Source organism: Lepus europaeus, chromosome 23 (genome assembly GCF_033115175.1).
Source record: "Lepus europaeus isolate LE1 chromosome 23, mLepTim1.pri, whole genome shotgun sequence".
NCBI classification, from domain to species: Eukaryota; Metazoa; Chordata; class Mammalia; order Lagomorpha; family Leporidae; genus Lepus; species Lepus europaeus.
The window spans coordinates 19,077,358-19,093,049 of NC_084849.1; the positions used below are offsets into that span (position 1 = coordinate 19,077,358).

General features: G+C 49.2%; 1 protein-coding gene across 3 annotated transcripts in view; it reads left to right on the forward strand.

The window, feature by feature from the left end:
* The window catches only part of GRK3 (G protein-coupled receptor kinase 3), a 135,753-nt gene that overhangs the window by 62,046 nt on the left and 58,015 nt on the right, over positions 1–15,692 (forward strand). For all 3 annotated transcript variants that reach the window (XM_062181953.1, XM_062181954.1, XM_062181955.1), the window contains 3 exons: positions 432–505; positions 11,717–11,818; positions 13,727–13,801. In XM_062181953.1, coding sequence (XP_062037937.1) covers positions 432–505; positions 11,717–11,818; positions 13,727–13,801 — 251 coding nt within the window. The remainder of the gene's footprint in view (positions 1–431; positions 506–11,716; positions 11,819–13,726; positions 13,802–15,692) is intronic.

The window sequence follows — 15,692 nt, forward strand, 5'->3', positions numbered from 1 at the left end:
TCTTTCCGTGTCCCAGGCCTAGAGGAAGGAGTGGGAAGTGGGCTGGCAGCAGGGAACCTGCCCTGGCTGCGTGGTGCGACGTGGCTGGGTGTGAAAGTTCTCCCGTCTTATGGACAGCACAGTCCTGTTTGTGTGGGCGTGGTGTTAGCTGCGCAGCGGCTGTGACCAGTGTGTGTGTGTGTGTGTGTGTGTCCTCGGGGACTGCTAACACCACTCATCATGCATTTTGAAGCAATGGGAGGGGGTTGTGAGCAGAGAGCTGGGACGTGGGCCTCTGTCACCTGGAGCAGTCTCTCCTAGGGCGTAATCCTGCGAAGCCCTTCTTTGCCCTTATTCTAAGATAAGGGAGGAGGAGGCCCAGGCGAAATCACCCCATAGGGTAGAAGCTCAGTACATCACCAGCCCTGAAACTTTCTATTCTCTCCCTTTAGGTTTCTTGCTATTTAAAGACTTTTGTTTGAATGAGATTAACGAAGCTGTACCTCAGGTGAAGTTTTATGAAGAGGTAAGAAGCAACTGTTTTATTGATGCTTTTATCTCAAGAGCAGAATGGAATCCTGTCTTTTGCAACATAATAGATGTAACTAGAAACCCTTATGCTTAGTAAAATAAGCCAGTCCACAAAAGACAAGTATCCTGTGTTTTCTCTGCTATGTGGGAATTAATACAGAATACCGAAAAGAAAAAAAAAAGGAATGAAACAGACATCTTCTGGTTTGATCACTGTTTTTAGTTCTTGTTTGCACTCCTGTGGAATTGTGGTCTTTCTACTTTTTGCATGTTGGATATTATGAGTGATGGTGCATTGAGCCTGTGATTACTGCGCAGATTGAAATTGTTTTTGCAAACATTAAAAAATGAAAGGAAGGCAGCAGGGGATTGAGGGAGGGAGAGAAGAAGAGAGGGAAACAGGGTTATCATCTTAGAATTGTGCTTATGAGATGCCTGAAATCAGTTTCTCTGTATAAATTAAAAAATGGCATATTTAACCTGTGCTTTGGAAAACACTGACTGGCAACCCTTGCACTAATACGGAGGGTCCTGGAGAGCAGCACACACAGGTGGCCCAGCAGGGAGGCCGACAGCACCTGTCCACAGGCAGGCCTGTCTGAAACTCACAGCTGTCAGGGCCTTGCAGCAAGATGGGCACAAGGAGGAGCGACTGGCCTGCACTTCCGAGCAGGGAGGAGCCTTCAGGTGTGCAGTGCGTAGAGCCAGCCACCTGGTCTGCTCCCGGCAGACACCTGCTGATTCCGAGGTGTGAGCTGGGGCCCAGTAGCCCAGGCCTGCTACCAGGTTTGGAAGAGAAACTCACAAATGTCCCCAGTCATTGGAGAAACAAACTGGAGACTTGGTAGGGCTCTGGGCCCTCAAACGCTTATCTGGTTTTCCCCAGAGGACATTTGGTAGAATCTGAGTTGGAAAGGGGGCTGCAGAAGTAGGCCAGACATTTCTGGAAGGCATAGAAACTCCCACCTAGGCTGCAGGAGATACAGGAGCGTACTGGGGACAGGAGTCCAAAAAACAGAGCAGGCAAGAGACACACACTGCACAGGGAGTGGCCCGTGGCTGCTGGAGCCTCTGAGAACCTGGGCTGGCTGTCGATTCCCGGTGCCGTGGGCAGAGGAGGGTTCAGGCTTGGCCGTCGGCAGAAAGTTGCTTCTGGGAGACAGAAATGCTGCGAGCGGTTTCCAGAGCTAAGGTAAGAACCGGTGGGAGTGGAGGAACCTGGAACATGGAACCATGCTGCTAGTCTCCCTGTCAAGGTGCAGGCCAAGGTGCCACGCCGTACTGGGGATGGGAAGTGCAGGGAGCAAAGTTGAACCGGAAGAGGGTCAGGTCTTAGGAGCAGGGTTCCAGCAGAGGCGGACCCCACCCAGCCCAGCCCAGCCCAGCCTACTCAATCTTCCCCTCCTCACCTGTCTTTGAAGAGAACAACATGTAAAGACTTCGTAGTCTTTTTTTTTTTAAATAAAGTTTTATTTATTTGAAAGTCAGAGTTATAGAGGGAGAGAAGGAGAGGCAGAGAGAGAGAGAGAGAAAGAGAGGTCTTCCACCTACTGGTTCACTCCTCAATTGGCCACGATGGTTGGAGCTGGGCCGATCCAAAGCCAAGAGCCAGGAGCTTCTTCTGGGTCTCCCACGTGGGTGCAGGTGCCCAAGGACTTGGGCCATCTTCTGCTTTCCCAGGTCACGGCAGAAAGCTGGATCAGAAGTGGAGCAGCCAGGACTTGAACTCATGCCCATATGAGATGCTGGCACTGCAGGCGGTAGCTTTACCTGCTGTGCTACAGCGCCGGCCCCATCTGTAGTGCTAAACATAAGTCAGCCTGCTAAGAGGCAAGGTCGTGGGACTCATCAGGCAATAGAAGCAGACCCACAGGTGAATCGGATGTTTGCAGTTAGCAGCAGTTAGTTAGTATTTAAAGATAACCACAAATAATTTGTTTAAGAAGATAGAGGAGGGGCTGGTATTGGGGCACAGCAGATTAAGCCACCGCCTGCAGTGCCAATGCTGGCATCCCGTCTGGAGTGCTGGTTTGAACCCTGGATGCTCTGCTTCTGACCCAGCTCCCTGCTGATGTGCTGGGGCAGACAGTGGAAGGTGGCTCAAGCACCTGGGCCCCTGCCTCCCGTGTGGGAGACCTGTGTGGAGCGCCAGGCTCCAGATGGTCTGGCTTGCCCTGGCTGTTGCAGCCATTTGAGGAATCAGTGGATGGAAGATGGATCTGACTCTGTCTTTCCTTGTCTCCTGTTTTGCCACTCTGCCTTTCAAGGAAATAGATATATCTTAAAAAGAAGGTAGAGGAAAAGATGGACACCATGGATGGAGGGATAGGTAATGCCAACATATTTTGACTTCTGAAGGGTCAAGTGGACGCTGCAGAATAGAAAGTGCTTTGAGTTGAGAATTTCATGGTCAGGTTCGTAGAGCGGTAGCAACATAATATTAACAAGAGGGCGGCTCAGTAGCTAAAGTCAAGCCAAGACACAGAGAGAGGAATAGAAAAAAGAAATAGACAAGAGCAATTGAAAACAGGTTTAAGAGGTCTAACACGCAGAACTGGGGTTCCAGAAAGAGAAAGGATGGGGCGGAAGCAGCACTTAAAGAGATAATACTAAGGGGTTTACAAAAGAGACGAAAAGCAGATTGCTTGCAGATTCAAAAGGCTCAGCAAACCTTCAGCAGAAAGACCACCAAGGAGCCGTAGCTTTGCACTGCAGTCTCAGGCTGTGGGAACTTGTGACAGAGAAAATCTTAAATTATATTTATTTGGGAGGCAGGGAGAGAGAGTACTCCCATTCACCGATTCAGCCTCCAAATGACCAGAGTCCTGAAACCGGGAGCTCTGTCCAGGTCTTCCATGTTGAGTGGCAGGAACCTAAGGACTTGAGCCATCCAATGCCGCCTCCCCGGGAGCTCATTCGCAGGAAGCTGGGGTCAGGAGCAGAGCCAGAATGTGAGCCCAGGCGCGTTGATGTGGGACATACGTGGGGCATCGTCACTGCTCCATGCTGACTGCTCGGCGAAATGCCCACTCCGCAGAGAGAAGAACCTGAAAAGCAGCTGGGTTGGGGGTGGGGAAGACACGTGGTCTTTAAATAAGGAGCAACAGTGTGACCAACCGTGATATCTTAAGAGGAATGATAGCAAAGACAGTGGTGAGGAAAAAAAAAAAAAGATATCAAACGAGCATTCTGTGTCCAGCGAAAATTCCCATTGAGCAGGAAGATGAAAACCAAAGATTTATTCAGACAAAAATGGAGGGAATTCGTCAGTAGGAGACCTGTATTTTGCAAGACACAGTAAAGGGAGCTAATGTAGGCAGAAGGGAAAGGACCCCAAGTGGAGATGCTGGAAGGAATGGAGGACGTTGTGCAGGGTGACTGTGCCTGTCAGTGTGAGTGAATGTCGACCGTACCAAGCAGTAGCGCGAGGCTTCTGGGGTTGAAGATGTGTGTGGAGGCTACGTGCACGAGAGTAGCCCAGGAGGCAGGCAGCATCCACGAAGCTGAACTGTTCGCAGTCCGGGATTCTCGCAGGGTAAAAGTGGTGATCTGCGTTGGATTGTCAGCGGTCAAGGGTGCATATTTTGATATCTGACACCTTTCAAGGAATACAACGTGCATAGCTAATAAGCTGAATAGAGAAAAGCAGAGTGCTGTTTAATAAAGACAAAAGAGGAATAAAAAGTGGGCACGAAATAGGTAGGTCAAGTTGAAAGTCGAGTAAGATGGAGCAACAAATCTATTTGTATACATTGAGTGTAAAAGACTGAGTTTTTCCAGACTGGGTAAGGAACCAGAAGCTATTATATTCTGCTTAGAAGAGCTGTACTTTAAGCGGAAGTTGGAAGAGTGTGACACAGGTAGTAGCCAAAGTCAAGCTGGTGCAGCCGTGCTAATGTCAGACACACTAATGCTGCTGTGGGACAGACTTCTGAAGGGCACGCGGTCAGTCTATCAGAAGGTGTCACAGTCTTCCACCTGCGTGTTGCAAGAAAGATAACTTCAAAGTATGTGCCTTTTAAAATATTTGAGCAGTAGATACACACACACACACACACACACACCTGCCTCCCCTGGTTGCTCCCCAGCTGCCTGTAACAGCTGAGTCTGGGAGTTGGGAATTCAGTCCAGTTGGGTGCCAGGGACTCAGCTACTTCAGCCGTTACCTGCGTCCTCCCAGGATACACCGGAAGCTACCACTGGGTGCAGAGCTGGGACTCAAACCCAGGTGCTTTGTCGTGGGATGCAGGCATCCCAGCTGGTGTCTTTAATTCTTAGGCCAAATTCCCATCACAACTTCAAATCAAAGGCAAAAATTTGACAGACAGGAGACAGCTTGACAGTCCTGCTGGGAGGTACTAACCTACGACCTTCACGAGCTTATGACACAGATAGGCTAAAAAACTAATGGTGTACGAGATCTTAATAAACTGATGAATATGCTTTATTATCCAACTGACGTACGTAGAATGGTGTGCCCCGCAAAGACAGAGATCACATTCTTCGAAGTCACACGGGGGACACTTTTTCTTTCAAGATCGATCCTATGCTGGTCTCTAGAGACAGCTTCTCAGACTCCTGTTTTCTGATCACAACAGAACGAAACTCAAATATACTCACAGGTAATAAGACATCCTAAACTGCCTGGAAAAGAGTACACCTCTACACAGTTTATAGGTGAAAGGAGAAATTGAAAGAGAAATTAGGAGCTAGTTTAAGATGATAAGAAATGATGTGTGTGTTGTTATTAGCAGTAACAGGGTGGGTTTTTACCAGGAGGCACTTTGAATGATCCATGGAAAGCACAGCGTCTTTAGGTACTGGGAACTGAGCACCTCTACAAACTGGATTGGTCTTCTTTTCAATCTGTTTATTGAGGCGGGGGGAAGCTGCTTTTTCTTCCATGCATTTAGAAATGATACTCGTGCATGTTCAAGTAGGATAGTCAAATCATGATGAGCTCTTACCATCATGTAGAAAAAAATGAAGTGAAATCCGGAAGGATTTTATTGGGCATGAAGTCACCTTAGGCTTTAAATCTGAATTCTAGGCAGGCATTTATCTGGATAAGTATCACAGCTTGATCTGTCAAGAAGCAAATCTCTCTCGTGTTTCTGAAAGCTTCAACTCTCCGGTTTCAGCGTAGCCAGGCACCTTGTCAAAAGCAAAGACACAGTACCCATAAATATGAGTCAATTAAAAAATCGTAAAGGAAAGATTAGAAGTCAAGTTAGCACACGGAATCTCGTTTAACTCCTTCAACCAAATTTTGTTAAACACCAGCCAAATGTTGTGCCAGCCAAAGTCCTTGGTCTCTTTGAGATTGTGTTCTGGTTGAGAGAAACAGACCATAAATAAATAAGAAATAGGAAACCTATCTGGAATTCAGAGCTGCTATTCAAAGCCTGAAAACCGAGTCCACACTCAGGGTGATGCACTGTGACTCGGCCACTTGAGGTCGATGGCTCAAAGGCTGGGCCTGGAGGTGGCATCCGAGGAGCGCCCTGAGTGGCAGGGAGGTGGGTCTTTGGGGATGAGAGGAGGCAAGGGGGAGGGCATTTACATTTTACTCTGAAGCCCGGGAAAAGCCAGGCAGGCGTGAAGTGTGTTGCTCACTAGGCATCGGTGAGGCCATGGTGGTCGCTGTGCTAGATCTTCTGTATCTCTGAGGGCTTGGTGTCTAGTTCTCTTGGGTGCCCAGAGAAGGGTCTTACGGTATTGCTGTTTATCCCATCCTTGTTTTGCAGCTCTGTCACTCAGTATGCACAGATCTGATTGTGTTGTCTTTCCTTGCAAAGTGTTCCCCTGTGTCTGGTGATATTCTGTGTTGGGACGCCGGCCTTGCTGGATAGGATGTGTACGTTCATACGCACGTTGGTCCTCTTTCGCTTTCTGTCTGCATGGTTAGATTCTTCCCCATCTGTCTGCCGTCAACCTGTGTTCTTATATGTCAATTGTATTTTTTTAGACAGTTATAACCATGCCTTCTGGGTTATTTTGACAATTGCTGCTCCTTACTGGAGTGATTATAGATATTTCTCCTTTTGTGGGGTGTGCTGAAATTCTTAAGTTATATCTTTCACCAAATCTGAAAATATTAGGGCCATTATTTGTATCGCAGTCTGTCTTTCCTTTCCTTCTGGGGCTCTGATTTTATGAATGTTCTATCTTTATGAGGAATATTTAACAAGCTTGTTGAAAATGCATTATAAAATCAATGCACAAATTTCAATTTTTTTGCACCAAAATACTTATATTTTCATACAATTTTTCATGAAATTTTTAAAGCCTTATTTATTTTAAAGACATTTGTTTGAAAGAGTGAGAGACAGATCTTCCTTCCATCCACTGGTCCATTCTCCAAATCGCCACACAGCTAGGTCTGGGCCAGGTTTACACCAAGAGCCGAGAACTCCGAATGGCTCTCGCACGTGGGTGGCAAGGACCCAGTCGCGTGGGCCATTTTCTGCTGCTTTCCCAGGCACATTAGCAGGGACTGGATCGGAAGTGGAGCAGCCAGAACGCAAGCTGGCACTCTGGTAGGCGATGCCAGGGTCGTAAGAAGAGGCTTAACCCGCTGCACCACAGCTGCATCACAATCTTGAACATTGTGATGGATACACTTCAAGTACTCTATACACTGTTGGGCTCCCCCAGGAGTCTTTGTTTGTGTTTGTTTATTTGCCTGTCTCAGCAGACGGTTAACTGGCTTGCTCAGCCCCCACCCTGTCTTCCCTGCAGTGGGAGGCATCTTTTTTTTTTTTTTTTTTAAGATTTATTTTGTTTGAAAAGACAGAGTTGGGGGAGGGGGAGAGGTAGAGGCAGAGAGAGAGGTCTTCACTGGTTCACTCCTAAATGGCCACAATGGCTGGAGCTGAACTGATATAAAGCCAGGAGCTGGGGTCGGCACTGTGGCGCACTGGGTTAATCCTCCCTCTGCAGTGCCAGCATCCCATATGGTCGCCGGTTCTAGTCCCGACTGCTCCTCTTCTGATCCAGCTCTCTGCTATGGCCTGGGAAGGCAGTGGAAGATGGCCCAAGTCCTTGGGCCCCTGCACCTGCATGGGAAACTGGGAGGAAGAACCTGGCTCCTGGCTGAGGATCGGTGCAGCTCCGGCCATTGTGGCCAATTGGGGAGTGAACCAATGGATGGAAGACCTTTTTCTCTGTCTCTCCCTCTCACTGTCTGTAACTCTGCCTCTCAAGTAAATAAATAAAATATTAAAAAAAAAATAAAAGCCAGGAGCTTCTTCTGGGTCTCCCAAGTTGCTGCAGGACCCAAGCACTTGGGCCATCCTCCGCTGCTTTCCCAGGAGCATTAGCAGGGCGCTGGATTGGAAGTGGAGCAGCTGGGACTCGAATCGGCACCCATGTGCGCTGCAGGCCGAGACTTTAACCCTCTGCGCCACAGCTGGGGTGGCTGGGCTGCCTAGGGTCTGCCGTGCCACCGTGTCATCGTGGGGCAGTGTGGAGATCGCAGCAGAGTTCACACGTGGAACTTGGGAGCTCCCCTTCTGCTGCTCTTTGTTTTCAGAACCATCCCTCCCCCCTGCATCTGTTCGTCCCTCCTCCCTTATCTGTGTACTTTTGGTCACTGACTTAGCGCCTTTACTTGGTCATGTGTTTACACCTTTACTTGGTCCAGTGTTTACAGGACCGTTCCGCTAGGAGCCTGGGCTTCTGTTTGGGATTTAAGGCAGGTGTGGTTTTCTGATGAGTTGGATATCGGGGTGATGGTGGAAAGAGTGGGCACACGGGTGGAATCAATGATGATGATTCATTTCTTTGCTTCAGGAACTGGGAAGAAGGTAGTTTTTAACTCATTTTTCTGATCAAGAAGACTGGGGGAGGAGCATGTTTGGCTGCGGTGCAGAGGGCGTGAAAACCGAGGTTTTATTTAGACATGTCACATTTGAGGTGCTTTCTAGAGACTCAACGAGAAATGTCAACCACGTGGTTAGATATTTAGAATCTGGAGTGCAGGGTAGAAGCGAGTCTCGGATCCACATTTAGTCATCAGAGTATCACTGGTATTTGAGATTGTGGAACTGAACCTACGGAGGATGTAGCTGGTGAGAAAGGGGCGCCCCACCCCCCCTCTGAGACCCTGAAGGACTCAGGGGGCAGGCAGAGGAGGAAGCCCCTCCGGGGAGCCCGGAGCAGGGGAGCCCCGAGCAGGGGAGCCCCCGTGGCCGACTCCTTGAAGGTGCGTGACAGAAGTCAGGGAGAAAATTTCAGAACAGGGCAGGAGAGGACCAGCTCTGCTGGGTGCTGATGAAGAATCGATGACGTGACCCTTGGCTGGACATCGCAGAGGCCCCCTGGGAGGGCCTCTCTTAGAACATCGCGGGAATGGCGGTGGGACAGACGGGGGCGGGGGGTGAGAACGCGGAGCTCACAACAGCTGCGGACCCAAAGTGCCTGCTCGGAGGGCTCGGGTGACTGAGGCTGCGTGTTCAGCTGTGGCCCGTGGGTCCTCCCAGGCCGAAGGGGACCAAGTGATAGTGGAGATGATGTGTCTGGCCTGCAAGACTCAGAGGTGGCGTTTGCCATGAATAAGCGGCAGCAGGCCCTCTGTTCAGACCTAAGGGACAGGTGGCTGAGCGGGCTTTACTCCATGGTGTTGTGGCCAGTGGAGAATGAATTCTGAATGACAGCTCCAGGGACTTTAGAGCCTGCCTTTCCTCTTAAGAGGAACATTTTCCCACTGTTCGAGTTGGAGATTCCAAGGCTCGAGGCTGTATGCAAAGACAGCTTTTACATTCAAAATGTCGTCCGGCCAAGAAACTACAATTGTTGTGTGTGTTTGGAATTTGAGTTCACGGAAACTTTGTAGAAGGAGCATTGGTTTGACCGGAGGTTGGGGTCCTCCGTGGACCCTCTGACATGTAGGCTTGCATTCTGTGGCACTGTGTTTAGGGGTGATGATTCGTGGAGGTGTTGCTCCTGTGTCAAGGCAGAGACGTGTGCCTTTGGCTCAGTGATGGTCAGTCTTATCCTAGCCTCCAGGTGTCAGCCTTTGGACCCTGCCTAAGACAAAACACAACCAAGGGAATTGACAGGCCCCAATCCTGTGTTTCCTGCTCTACTTTGGATTTTGGTGTCCAGCTTTGGTTTGCAGCTGCAGTGTTTGCCCCTGGCCCATTGCTGCATTCTGTGGACCCGTACTCCTGAGCTGGTTCAGGATGGGTTAGCCCAGGCCCTTCGGTTAGGCCAGAATCACTGGTTCGATTCTACAGTTGAGATGGTCTTTATCTCCCCGAATGGGTGTCAGCCTATCCCAGTCTGCTTGCCTTCATGTTTGCAAGAAGACCCCGTTCTCAGCCCTGGTCATAACAGAAGGATGGGTTCCAGCCATCACAGCGTAGCACAGGATAATGAAGATGGTCTGGGTTAACTGCTCAGTGTTTGAACCAGCTAGCTCTTAGGTTCCACATTCCTGGCTGTCTCCTACCTGTGCCCTTATGTGCATCAGAAATTCTTACAGGTCTTCGTGGGTTTCATTGCAAAACCATTAAACCCAGACCATAGAGTAAAAAGCTAGCTTGTATTTCTGTTGAGTTCATTCTCCTGTCGGTAGGAGGAGTGAGCTCCACCTTGATGATAGCATGAAAAGGAGCCTTCGGGTATTGAGGAAGTCACTGTGCAGGCTGAGCGTCCGTTAGAAATGTTTGGGACCAGCAGTGTGAGTCAAGTTTTGGAGGGGTGTGTGTGTGTGTGTGTGGATGTGTGTGAGTGTGTGGGTGTGGGTGTGGGTGTGGATGTGTGGGTATGTGTGTGGGTGGGTGGGTGGGTGTGTATGTGAGCGGTGGTGTGTGTGTGTGGGTATGTGTGTGTGTGTGTGTGTTTAGGTTTTGTTTGTTTTTTTTCGGATTTGGAATATTTGCTCAGACTTTCCTGGTTGAACACCCGTGATCCAGGAGCCCTGAAATCCGAAACGTTCCACAATCTGTAACTGTGTGGGCAGGGTGCTCCCACGTAGTAAGTAGCTGAGTGTTCACGCGTTTTCCCCAAAGAACACCGACTTCACCATCAGTCGTTACGCGGAGGATCTTTGCTGTCTTCCTCCTCTGAGCTCCGTGTTTCATTGATGTTTTCATCCTCTCCCTATCTTTGGATGAAAAGCACTGCTATAAATAAATGGGAACAGCTCTCTAATCCAGAACCCTCTGTTATCAGGCTAGAGCGCTTGGGACCATGTTACATACGACAGATGTTTCTAAGGCACATTTTATTATTTACCCTAGCTTAACACTGGTCTCCTAACTATAGCAAAATGCACTACTTGAAGGAACCTTTCTGTTTTTTTTTTTTTTTTAAAGATTTATTTATTTATTTATTTGAAAGTGTTACACAGAGAAGGAGAGGCAGAGAGAGAGAGAGAGAGAGGTCTTCCATTTGCTGATTCTTTCCCCATATGGCCACAACAGCCAGAGCTGTGCCAATCCGAAGCCAGGAGCCAGGAGCTTCTTCCGGGTCTCCCACGCAGGTGCAGGGGCCCAAGGACTTGGGTCATCTTCTACTGCTTTCCCAGGCCACAGCAGAGAGCTGGATCAGAAGTGGAGCAGCCAGGACTAGAACCGACGCCCATATGGGATGCCTGCACTACAGGCGGTGGCTTTACCCACTACGCCACAGCGCCAGCCCCAGCCTTTCTGTTAATATTTCTGTAGTGCAGGTGGGGTTCTAGCCTGAGACGCCCATGTCTTTATCTGTAGGTCAATGCTTTCAGAAATACTTGCTTTGGTTGGCTTTCAGAAATCTCTTTGCAGGAACCCCCATATTCTCTTTCTTTGGCTTTGGAACACAGTAGTTGGATGAGAATAGCCCCATAATATCCCACAGAACTGAATCACAGCCAAATTTGAATTATTTGTGCTTTGGTAAAGAAGAACTGGCAAGGGCGCATGTTCCATGGCTCGTGTATTGTAGGCTAATTGTCACCATGGCAGTATTTGTTTGCTAATACTGTGTTTCTACATTTAAGCCGTGAGGTTCATCCCAGGGGAGAGGCCACTTGTGTGTTCCTAGTGGCAGTTGAGTGACTGCAACTTCATTATTGCAGCATTACAAGCGGTCGTTTCCTGAGGACCGGAAGGGTCAGGAATTTGCTGTGTCTCGTGAGGCCGTGGTGTCTGCCTGGGCCAGACAGTGGGCTCCCGGGGTGGGGGGTGACAGCCTAACGTGCTAACTTTTAAACACCCAGATCAAAGAGTATGAAAAGCTCGACAACGAAGAGGACCGCCTGTGTCGAAGTCGCCAAATCTACGACGCCTACATCATGAAGGAGCTGCTATCCTGTTCGCACGTGAGTGTCCTCACATTCTGGGACGGAAGTCTGATGGTACCGGGCGGCTCTCAGTGCGCCCAGAAAGGGAGGGGCCGGGACGAGGGCCTAGAAGGAGGCTTGCAAATACAGAAATGCATTGCCAGGCCAGGCCCACCTCCTGGGGTTTGTTATTGGGTTCCTGGCTATACTGACCGAGCGTCTGTCGTGTCGCGTATGCTTAGTACAGTTCCCAAAGCTGACACTAGTTCCTGCAAAAAAAAAAAAAAATCAATCCAATGGAGTAGCTAACTTGGATCCGTTGAAAAAGACTAGTCACAATTCCAGTTTTTTTTTTTTTTTTAAGGAAATTAAACTTTATTATTTTAAATTCAGGTATACTTTAACAATTAGGTTAGTCAAATATTGATAAATATAAGCCTTACATAGTTCCTTTGGGTTAATAAGGAGGTTGTAATTATTATGTTAATTTTGTTCATTATCAGTTAAATAAAGGTTGAAATAATTTTTTTCCTGTAAAGCAGATGAACAGTCTAATTTAGTCATTAGGATAAATTAGGTTTCTAGGAAATTATTCCGCCAGAAGCAAGTGGAATAATCAGTCAGGAAAAATCTGTCATGTAACCTCCTGGAGACTGTCTTCCAAAGGAGTGGGCTCGCCACCCAGGCCTGCTCGGTCCAAGACTGTGGCCACTAGCCCCATGTGCTGTTTGTTTAAATTTAAATTAATTACAATCAAATGGGATTAAATATGTATCCCCTCATTTTCTCATGTGCCCTATTTCCTTTTTTTTTTTTTTTTTAATTTTCATACATTTGAGAAGCAGAGGAACAGAGAGAGAGACAGAGACAGAGAGAGCCCTTGTTCTCCTGGCAGGGGCACCAAACCAGGAAGTAGGGACCCAATGCGGGTCTCCCACGGGGCTGGCGAGAACCCATTTACTTGATCCCTTGGTGCTGTCTCCCATGGTACGCAGTAGCAGGAAGTGGGGATCAGGAACCAGAGCCGGGAACTGAAGCCAGGCACTCGGGTATGGTGCGTGGCACTGTCCGGCACAGAGCAGATGGGCAGTGTGTCCGTGTCTCCCGAGAGCCCAGCGGCACGCACTGGCTCCTGGTGGCGTGCTCTGGCGCTTCTGTCCTTTCCGTGTTATCTGAGAAGCCGACCGGCGTGGAGTAGCTGTGGCTGACGATGGCTTTTCCTGTAGCACACATTGGGTTTTTTTGGTTCTTGGACCCACCTTGCTCGTGGGAGATGGAATTTCTGAGCCGGAACGCATCGCTGATGCCCCGTGCTTGCCGCCTCGCCAGCAGCGGCTGAAGGCCAGCTGTTCCGCGGGGAGGCCCTATGAACTTGGTTTTCCCGTGGCTCAGCGATTTGAGGGGTTGGGGGTTGAAAGCTGTTCGTATTGTGCGTGATAAAAGAAGACACGACTTGAAGTTGTGGGGGAGGATGTGGTTGGTGGGCGTTCTCTGGGCCCCAGGGTCGCAGCCAGATCGGTCACACAGAGCCTCTTGCTGCTGCCCCTGGCCTGGATAGCTCTGTCCTCCCAACTCTTACGTGTACCTTCCTGAATTTATTTTCTCTCTGCAGCAGTTGGTGTATGTTCTCAGAACTCCATTACCAGCTAATGGAGGGGCATATGCATTTACTCAGCTGATAATAGGGTTCTGAAGACTTTATTGCCACCTTCTTGTGTGATTAGACATGCCAGCCTTGTCCCCCTGTGTGCCATCCTCCAGGCGCCCAGGGGAACAAGCCTTTGGATGACCTATAAATATTTAGCAGAATAGTTTTTTTTTTTTTTTTTTTTTAAGAAGACTTGATCATATAATTACCCCAGGCTACCACTTAGTACCTCTGGTGTAAAATTCTCTCTCGTTATGATTTTGCATAACATTTTGTTGTTACTGTCTGATTCTTGAAAGCCATTCTCGAAGCAAGCTGTGGAGCATGTGCAAAGTCATCTGTCCAAGAAGCAGGTGACGTCCACCCTGTTCCAGGTAAGGCGGAGTTGTCTAAGGAAACAGGAATAAATCTCATTTGCCCACCAGTTGGAATTGGTGATTTCCTTTTCATGTGCAAGTATGCCCAGGAAATTGGTTTGGAAGACCATGTGCTGGGGCAATGGATAGTATTGCTAGTCTCCTCCTTGGAATGGGCTTTGCTACATAGTTCCTTAGAGACTTTTCTGGAAAAGGCCACCAGCGCTTTATAGTGACTGTGGGTTCTAGAAAACAGCCAAGGCATCCGAGGAGAAAGCTTCCTGGTGCCTGTGATGGGGTGGCTCTGTGGTGCCAGGGTGTGGGCACCCCCCCCCCATGACCGCACTCCAGAGTGAACGTCAGGCCACCTTTGAATCACTGCTGAGCACCCGAATTCTGCCGTGGCTCCTCGTGTCTCGAACATGTGGCTTCCGTGTGGACTTACTCTCTGAGAAGTCCCGGGAAGTGAGGTCCGGCACGGAGAGGCTCATGGACTCATGATTCTCTGAGCTTAATGGTTCCTCCTACTCCCCAGAGCCTTTTCCTGCCCTTCTCCCCTTGCAAAGATTTGTTTATTTATTTGAAAGCGAGACAGAGGCGGAGATAGAAAGAGAGATCTTCCGTCCACTGGTTCACTCCCCAGATGGCTGCAGTAGGCAGGGCTGGTCTGGTCCGGTTCGGAGCCAGGAGCTCTTCGGGCCTGGTTTGCAGGGATGGTCAAAGTTCTCAGATGGTTCCGCGTGTGTTATGTTGCTGTGAATCATAAGACGAAAGAATCCCACTGAGAAGTGCAGTGATCCTCATAAATGAAAATAATGATCGTTTGCTTGGATTCTTTAATTGTTTAGAGTGAGATGGTTTGATTTTTGATTTGGTGCCTTACAATAGTATTTATTCAAAATGAGTTTTTGGTGATTGTTTGGAGAAGTGCCTACTGGGCTTCTAGAGCCCCCGGGATGGTAACAGATGGGATGTTACTTCCTGCCAACGCAGCCAGATATGCGTTTCATCAAACCTGGTGCCCGTCTGCGTGGGTGTGAGCCTAGGCTCTGACGTTGATTGACTTGACCTGGGTTTAACAGTTAAAATTTTCCATGTATTGGTTCCTCCCCAAATGTCTGTGGTGTCTGGGGCTGGGCTGAGGCCAAAGCCGAGAGCCAGGATCTCAATCCTGGTCTCCCGCATGGGTAGCAGGAACCCAGCCACTTGAGCCACCACCGGCTGCCGCCTCCCAGGGTCTGCACTGGCAGGAAGCCGGAGTCAGGAGCTGGAGTGGCAGCCGCACTCGGGCACTCCGGTGTGGAATGCAGGCATCCTAAGCCCTAGGCCAAACACCTGCCCCCGGAGCCAGGGGACCGCAGGTGGGTCCACGCTTCAGACAGGGCCTCCGGTTCCCGCAGCTTCCTAACCTCCGTTTTCTCACCCATGAGTGGGGGTGACCGTGGGCGCTCCCTCCGAGGGGGATCTAGAAGACTCAGTGAGAAAGCCACACACAGGTTGCTTCGCCCTGGGCCTGCCTGGCACAGGCTCCCCATGGGTTAGCTGGCATCTTACATCTTACGCTCGCAGAGGGCGGTGGGAATATCAGCTTTTTGTTGTCTCCGTGATAGCTGAGTGTCAGACTTTCAGTTTTCAACCGACCTTGCTGTGGCCCGTGGCCAGCCATGCAGTCACGTTTAACAGTGCCAGCCTGTGCCACCTCGTCATCCACGGTCTTACTGTTCCCTTTTAGCCTGTCCCGTGGCATACACAGTGTAGGAAAAACACCGTTCCAGGTGACACGCAAAGACATTCACATTCGCTTAAAACACTGGCCGATTTATTTTGTTCATTAAAAAATGATTGAAAATACTTTGGTGAAATTGGTAGAGGATGGATGTGGTGAGGGGAGCATTGTGAGTCAAGTAGA